Source organism: Artibeus jamaicensis, unplaced genomic scaffold (genome assembly GCF_021234435.1).
Source record: "Artibeus jamaicensis isolate MK-2021 breed Jamaican fruit bat unplaced genomic scaffold, CSHL_Jam_final contig_415, whole genome shotgun sequence".
Lineage (NCBI taxonomy): Eukaryota > Metazoa > Chordata > Mammalia > Chiroptera > Phyllostomidae > Artibeus > Artibeus jamaicensis.
In genome coordinates, this window is record NW_026521823.1 from 16219301 (window position 1) to 16228396 (window position 9096).

A 9096-nucleotide genomic window follows, 5' to 3' on the forward strand; every position below is an offset into this window, starting at 1 on the left:
TCCATAGTGGCTACATCAGTCTGCATTCCCACCAGCAGTGCACTAGGTAGGGTTCCCTGTTCTCTGCATTCTCGCCAGCACTTGTTTCTTTAAAGTTTTCAATAACAATATTTTAAATTAAGAAAGGTAAATTAATTATTACCTGGCCTAAACTAATATATAAATTCAACAGCATTTGTTATGAGAACTACCACAAAAATATCTAGAGTTATTTTGGATGGTAAAAAAATATCGATAGAATCTCCTGACTTTAAGACTGCACTTAAAATGATGCATATCTTCATATTTAGAAACTTGATTTAACTCTAAAATATACTGCAGATCTCAGTTTTCTATAAATTATATGTGATCTATTATTAAAAAACAATAAAATTGGATTCAATGTGGAGTTGTTAGGAGCACACCTTCCCCATATATACAAAATTATCTTTGAGGCTTGGAAAAAACAAACCAATAGAAACAAATATTGATCAATATTTTATTATATTAACCAAAAGTCAACTTTGATTGGATTGAGAGGATTTATATATTATTCTTTTTTAAAAAAATTATTTAGTTTTTTTCAAGTACAGTTTTCTGTCTATTTCTCCCATCCCAGCCTCCCCCACCCCTTGCTCCCCACCTCCCTCCCACTTCCACTCCCCTTAGTTCTCGTCCCTGTGTCCTTCCTATTTGTTCCTCCAAATCCCTCCCCTTTTTCCCCTTAACTTCCCTTCCCTCTCCCCTCTCTTTTCTCAGAAAAATAGAAATCGACCTGCCTTTTGACCCAGCAATTCCACTGCTAGGATTATATCCTAAGAATCCTAAAACATCAATTTCAAAGAACCTATGCACCACAATGTTCATAGCAGTACAATTTACAATAGCCAAGAGTTGGAAGCAACGTAGGTGCTCATCAGTAAATGAATGGATATATATTATTATTAAATTATTTAAAATAGTATCTTAGCCCTGGCTGGTGTGGCTCAGTGGATTGAGCACAGGCCTGGGAACCAGAGGATCGCGGTTTGATTCCCAGTTGGGGCACATGCCTGGGTTGCAGGCCGGTTCCCTGCAGGCCAGTTCCCAATAGGGGACGCACAAAAGGCAACCATACATTGATGTTTCTCTCCCTCTCTCCTTCCCCACTAAAGATAAATAAATAAATAAAATCTGTTTTAAGAAGTATCTTAAAAGGGTTACTAATATAGTTTACCAAGTATTCATTAGAAATTTATCAATGAAAATCAGAATACGGGGTCTCAGTGTGATTCTTCTTTTATGTTTGTTATAATTAACAGTTGTATTTATAACATCTTCCTTTATATTCACATCTTTCTTTCAGATAGCTCTGGAGTTTTTCATACATGCAAATCCAACCTAGTAATCTCATTTTTTCCTTTATGATCTATCAGTTTGTCTGAAGCAAACTTGTTCAGAGGGAAGGGCACCTGGAAATTAAGCACTTCTTTGCAGACTACCACTCAATATTGATAAATCCACCCTGAAACAGGTAAGAAATAAATTTTCCCCAAACAAGGTTTTTTTTAGTTTGTTTGTTTCTTTTGGCTTAAATGACTATAGGCTGCATAATGCCCAAGCCTAGGATAAATTACCAAAGACATAAAATTGAGTAAAATCACTCCATACTATACTTTTTTTTTCAGTACAGACTTGGGGTTGCAGGGGAAATGTGAACATTAGTTCATTTTAATGCTCCAGAGAAGCATAGTTTAAAGCTACCTGCCTGAAGAAATAGTGCCTTACCATTTTGACTTTTTTTTTCTTTTGAAGCAAAGTTGATTCCTTTTCATTTGAAATGTCTGGTTCACATCCCACCAATTTCCATGAGGCTCAAATGCTGTGTCTGCCTTCCTGTGACATTTCTCTGTATCAATTGTTCTGACCTTCACAAGCAGATTTTTATCATAAAGCTCTCTTTTTGTCTCCAAAATTAAATTGTTTTCTTTGTTTATTTCCTTATACTTTTGTTTAATTATAAATTAAAATATTCCGAATATATTATACTTCAGGAAGTGAATGAGCATTTTCTAACTTGTAGTAAGAAGTCTTTTTTGAAACTCACCAGGCATTGTGCAATACTATCATTTTTTTCTTCTGCTTTTTAAAAATTACTTTATTGTTATTCAATTACAGTTGTCTGCATTTTCTCCCCACCCTCCCCAACCCCAGACAAACCCACCTCCCTCCCTTGCTTTCACCCTCTCCCTTGGTTTTGTCCATGTGTCCTTTATAGTAGTTCCTGAAAACCCTTCTCCCCACTGCTCCTTCCCCCTCCTCTCTGGCTATTGTTAGATTGTTCTTAATGTCAACGTCTCTGGTTATATTTTGTTTGCTTTTTTCTTTTGTTGATTATGTTCCAGTTAAAGGTGAGATCATATGGTATAAGCCAGGTGGTTAGGGGCAATACTATCATTTTAAGAATTCTATCTAAACATTCAAACACAAACATGACTTCCACCAAGAGAATAAAAAGAACTTTTACGATAACTTTAGTTAGAGCCTCTTTTCTTATGTTCTGCTTGTTTGTTTAAGTAGAGGGAAAGAAGCATTGGTAAAGGGGTCTGAGCTATGGTGTCTGGAATCACATAGCAAAGAGTGGAAGTCCAGCAGAGGTAGGAAAATGAAAAAGGTGATAGAAAAGATTTTACATCTACAGGCGGTAAACAATGCAATATACAAATAACATATTATAGACTGTAAAAATTGAAATCTATATAATTTTATTAACCATTGTCCCCCCAAAAAATTTAGTAATTTTTTAAAAAATCAAATTTGAATCATACACACACATGTTGACATGTATTACTTAAAAGTCTGAGACTCTGGGCAAATTAATCACCTGTTTATATATAAGATTTCACATTTATGTAATCATTGTGCCAAAGAGGTACATAATTATATCAGAATCATAGAGCTATCTTGAATATTAAACTACACAATATAAATAAATATTCAACATGCTAACTGCCAAATAACAAGGTCTACCAACATCACTTATTTTGATTATGGCAAATATTTACTTACTCAGTAGTTTTGATTGAGTAACTATATATTCTGTAGTGATGAACAAAACAAACACCCTGTCTACTGGGCAACTGTAATTATTGATAAACAATAAAATGAACAAAGTTATTAACATATGATTACAAGCAACAGTAAAAACTTAAATAATAAATAGAAAGCATTTACCCAAAGAAAATAAAACAACAGGATAATGTGTCCTAAAATTTTTTAAAGTAAAATTTTTGATTAGGGGAGCAATAAATGCTTCTCTGGAAAAGGTACAAAGATTTTACTCAGACATTCACTGAAGAATACAAATACTCAGGAAAGGGTAGGTTAAGGAAGGAGAGTCGCTATATGAGAGAAATAACATGTTGGTGAGACCCAATGGCAGATAAAAATGATGGAGAAGGCCATGGAGTCTGGAAGGCAGAGAGTGATGCAAAGTTGGAGATTGAAGAGTGTAGATGGCAGACAAGAGACAAATCATTCAGCACCTACAGGGTCAAAGTATGGATTGAGGTCAGAGGTTGGTGGAAATGTTTTGGGGATCGGGGGTTGGAAAGGCAGGGATGTGACAAAGCAGTTCAGATTTTCATTTTATAATTTTCATTGACTCTAGTATAGAAAACAAATTACCGGTGGCAACATTAATGAGGAAAAATGATCCAGATGGTAGTTACAGAAGTTGAGTTGAAATAGGACAGTCTCTTAGAACTGCTATAGACAATGGAGATGGAAAGATGTGGAACAGATAAGGAAGGGGCATTTTTCATGTGAAAGGCACAAAGCTATATAGAATGATGAAGATGATGCAAAGGAAAATTTGGGCAAATATGACCTTCTATTTCTACTTTGTACAAACCAATGCATGGAGGGCTCTCCTGTGAGATGGAGAAGAAGGACACTGAGCAAGAAAGAAGGGAGATGATGAGCTAAATTTTCTACATGTTATATTTTTAGATCGTCTTTGTGATATCCACCAGAGAGACCAGGCAGAGAGGTGGATGTGAGAGAAAACAGATCAGGGGGAATTTAGGCTTTGAGTAGCAAGTCTAGAAATAGAGTTTATGGATGATAACTAAAACCATAGATCAGATGACTGTGCTCTGTGAGAATTTAGAAAGCTAAAAAAGCAAGCAGTTAAACATGACATTTTTTCTTCTACTCATATCTCTACACACTGCAAAAATATAAATGTTTCTCTTAGGTTTCTTAGTGTACTACATTTTGAGTTTTGGATAAAACTAACCACATCAAAATGCATACTGTTCTGAATTATACACTTTCCAACAACTAAGTTAAGACATTAGAGGAAAATGATTAAGTGCGTAGGTTAGGGGCTTATCACTGTAAAAGTTAGAAATCTTAATGGTATAATGGTTAAGGTGTCAGCATGCGGAGATTTGTTTATGTATGTTTAGCACAATGTAATGTATATTTATCATGGTGTAACATGATAAAGGCTGGGTTTGGGCAGTAAATTAGTTGACCACTGTCTTCCTGCTACCTTTATGTTTCAAGTCCGTGATAATTTGACATTTCTAGAATTCTGAGAATATGGGCAGCTTTCCCCTGAGCATCTTCTAGCTGCTGATTGAACAGAAAGGTAAACCAACTTAGTTGCATACACTTGTTTAAAACAGTGTTCCTAACTAGTAAAAGACCAGACAAATAAAGAGAAGATCAGCAAATGAAGAAAGAGAACTGAAAAGATGGGAACACTTGCTTTGTATATGAACATAAATTTTAGCATAAATGTCAGAATTGATCAAACAAATTGTTAAATATCAAATGTGACATCACAGAATGATGAAATAATAATGGCCCAAGTAATCAAAGTTATAACACAAAGTTAATGTAGTTTATGTGCTCATTGATCATTATGAACATTGTGTGGATTTCCTACATGACTGATGGTAGAAACAAAAGTAAATCAACACTACAAATTATTCTGTATATTATTACCCATTCAATATCTAATTTTGGAAATGTCTCTTTTGTGAAATGAACCTTATTTTTACCACATATTAATACAATATGTATTGATAGTAACTAATTACTAAATCTAGTAGTATAAATTTAATCAATCATCATCACAGAACCAATGTTCTATGAAGGTTTGGGAGCATATATCCCTGAGAATACTATCAGTGCTGATTTGCCCAGCAATAAATTTAAGTTAATCAAAAGGATCTAAGTATTAATAAGAATTTTAAAATAAAATTAAATGTGATTTCAATATTTTACATATGCAAAATCTCATAGGAGACCCTCATTCTTACAGTATGTATAATTTAAGGTAATACGAGGTTTATTTTCAGAATACTTTTTCACTTACAACTCTTTGTGAATAAAAACACTGATGTATATTTAAAACATGAAGGACTGGAAATTAAATCTGATGGGCGTTTTCCCTAACTGAGCTGTTAAGGTTACTGTCTTTATTTTTTATAATATCTTGTGTCAGTATTCCATTAATATTTTCAAATTCTTCAGCTAACCAAGAAAATCTTCAAAAATTATTGATGCCAAATATACCTCATTTACATAAAAATGTATTTGTTTAAAGAAAATTTTTAAAAAACTGATCAAGCATTAATATTCTCAGGTCAAGTATTTTAAGTTGATTTGCATACTTTACAAAACAAAATTTAATCCACTTTTTTCCTGAACTGGTCACAACATCAATATGAATAACATAGTAAATAATTAATATTTAAACTTTCTTTTAAATGTATAAGGTAAATTGCTAAATGTTTATAAGCGATTTCCCCAAACTAAATAAATAAAGTTTTACATTTTCTCAGCTAAAGGGGGTAAAACCCAACATACTTTATTTTTAAAAAGTAGATCTAAAACTAAAGGTACAAGTGAATACATAAATCAAAACCTTCATAGCATCATTGGTACCTAAAATTATAACATTTTTGGAACATATTTTAATTGAGTAATAGTTATATTTATATTTTATCTTCTATATATAGAAAAAATTTATATACTTAAAAATTACAAATTAAAGTAATTTGTCTTTATTTTTAATGCAATATAAGATATTATATTACATTATATATAAGATATATTAAATGTCTTCAAATATGTGATTATGTTCAAGGCTGTTAAGATTCAAATTTAAATCCACTTAATCCATGTGATTGAAGTAATTTAAGGGTTCTTTTGTATCTCTAATCTCGCATATGTCAACATAATTAAAGTACATCTCTCTATATTATTTTTATGTATTGTTTTTGTGACTTAACTTCTCAAGAAGGTCATTCAGTCAATCAAGTTTAAAAAGTTGGTTGATCCTAATTTGTTATTGAGAGGTAATTAAGTTTTATTAACATAATCATTGCCATTTTCTGTTTTTCCTCTATTTTCTTCAATAATGTGCCTAATATCATATGAAACAAAATTAGATCTTTTCATATCCTCACTGCATGCCAAAACTAGTAACAATCCAGTGCAGAGTAATGAGTCATTCTCCAAAAATGTAAAGCTCACAAGGAGTTTCATATATGTGAAGGTTTTCTATAAGTCTTAAAAGTAGAAGAACTCTACTCAGAGAGGTGTAACCTTAGAAATAAACAAGTAATAATATTGAGCTGCTTACTAAGTCTATACTATCGTATACTGATCCAACAAATCGGGAAGTCAGGAAAGCTGAGTGTCAAGGGGCTCAAGCAACAGTTTAATTCTAAGAATTTGTACAAGGCAAAAGTAAAGTAGGATAAAAAGGGAAGTTGGGATAGAGAAAATGACATTGTATTTCATGGAGAAAATAAGAGAGAGAAGATAATGCTGCTGTCCATCAGCCTCCTTTTGTCCACCTCATTCCTCCTGGAATAGAGATTCAAACCACAGGGATCCCAGACAGTACGCTACGTCAGTTTCTAGGTATGTGAGACGCATTTCAGACTGCGTCTGAAGACTGATACAATTTAATGATAGGTAATGACAGAATACTACTTTTCTTAGAAATATGAGAACTGCTCCACCTAGAGAGTTACCAAAATGAATATATGTTCAGTTTCTGATTACAAGTCTAAAATCTTGGAAAAAAGAAAAGCAATATGTTTGCATCAAAAGAAATTAATGAACAAACTTTTAACGAGATTGCAGCTTGGTTAATAAAAAACCAGGCTGGCATCTCTTAACCAAAATTGTCAATCTGAAACCTTTCAGATTTACTAACTACCAGAGCATACTGGGGTCAGGGAAATGAGTGAAAAGTGGGAGATGCTTGGATGCTCCGTGGGGACTTACTGTACCTGTGTCCACATCCTTCACCTGTTGCCTGGCTCGAGCTGGTCGGCTCCACTTTGAGCTCTTCCAGGACCAGCCCTTTTTCGTGTGGTCCAGGAAAGTCCAGGCCAGGCACTTCCTCCTCCTCTAGGGACTCAACGTAGAAGAGAGTCCTGGTCGGCTGTTGGGTGCCCTGCCCGGGCGCCCCTTGCTGCAGCCTGGTGGCCACTGGCAGCAGGGTGCCATTTAGTGGGTTGAAAGAAGAGGACAAAGAGGATGGCGAGGAAGATGAAGAGGAGGAAGAAGAGGAAGGCTTCTTCCAGAATGTGCTCACGCTGCCTTTCTCTTGGTTTTTGAGCAGCCGGCTCTGGCTAGGTCCCCAGTGCTCGAAACTGCTGTTGCCGTCCTGTTGCAAGCAGCTGCCCCCCGCCGGGCTGCTGGGGGCCGGCGATGGGTGGCTGAAGAGTTTCCAGCGGAGTCTCAGGATGTGCTTCACATCGAAGTCTTTTCGCCCAGAGCCCGACATGCTTGGTGCCAGGAAGGCAAAGGGAGCGCAGCTGGGCAGGAGTAGACGGGCCAGCCGGTGGGGAGACCAGTGGAGTCTGGGGTTGGAGGAGGCTGGAAGCGCTCTCTGTACCCCAGGAGCAGACGGGGCGAGGCGGGATGCGCGCTCTGCCAGGCGACAACCCAGGTGCGGACCGCAGAGCTGCACGGCTCAGCTGCGGACAGGTCGCAGGACTTGAGCGTGGGGAGCCCACGGGCTGGGAGCAGAGAAGAAGCGGGACGCCTAGGGTTGATAATCCTTAATCCCCGTGCAGGTGTCCCGTGATTACAGAAGGAGGGACGACCCTGGTGCTGAAGATGCACGAGGGAGGATCTGCGCGCTCCGAAGCTTGAGAGGCTGCGGTAGATGGATACACCTCCCTGGGATGCGCCCGTGGCACAGCCTCGGTCGGGAAGGTGTGGGCTCTCCTCTCCTTGCAGCTGAGTTCAGTGCTTGGAGAGCGCAAAGAGAGAGAGAGAGAAAGAGAAAGAGCCCCAAGTCGCGAAGAAGCGCTCTTCCCCTCCCCAGCCTTCTCCGTGCACCTGCGTCCCCGTCCCTGGCCTCTCCGAGAATGCTCTGAGAGCTTGCCGGGTATTTCTGAGAAAGTCAAATGCCCTCTGAGAGGTGGAGAAGGGTGGTTTTATATTGTCAGTTTGTAAAAGAGAAAAATAAATATTCCAGAAAATATAGGGAAGCAGAAGGAAAAGCTGTCAAGGTCCTCACAGTACAATTTTCTCTCTGCCTCAGCGCCTCCTCCTCCCCCATAAGTGACGCAGATGTGCACTGGGGCCTGTACCGAGAGATGGAGGGAGGGGGGAAAGGCTTCAATCTTCTTTATGCAAGTGAAGCTGCTGCTCTTATTGTCCCTTTGCGTGGATCTTGTCACCTTTTCTTATCCTTCTTCCTCACTATATTACTGTGTAGCAATAAAAGTAAAGCAAACAGGCACTATGCTTTAGCATCAGTAAACACCAAATACGAATCATGACAGCGTAAACCTAATAAGCTGCCGTCCGTTTCCAGGTTGCTGGTTAATGGTTTGAATTATTTAATAAACGGCATCCTCTAACCGTAACCTTAGTTTCTCCGTAGTGAGACACAGAAGAAGCAGGGATGCTGGCATCAAAGGATGATGATGCCACGTTCGGACACTTGCACTGTGACTCTGTCATTAATGCACTCAGGCAATGCTTCACCCTGGGGGACAGAGGCACCCAGGAGAAATTGGAAGATGGGCATCTGAGTGCAGGGAATGAGTATGGCGAAGCTGGTGCATTTAGTGTGTAGCTTTAAATGAGACC

At 37.5% G+C, this 9096-nt stretch overlaps 1 protein-coding gene across 2 annotated transcripts in view; it reads right to left on the reverse strand.

Annotated features, from left to right (window-relative positions):
- Window positions 1–7777, reverse strand: part of KLHL1 (kelch like family member 1) — a 326182-nt gene extending 318405 nt beyond the window's left edge. For both annotated transcript variants that reach the window (XM_053665578.1, XM_053665576.1), the window contains exon 1: window positions 7278–7777. In XM_053665578.1, the coding sequence (XP_053521553.1) occupies window positions 7278–7777 (500 nt within the window). The remainder of the gene's footprint in view (window positions 1–7277) is intronic.
- Window positions 7778–9096: the final 1319 nt, after the last annotated feature.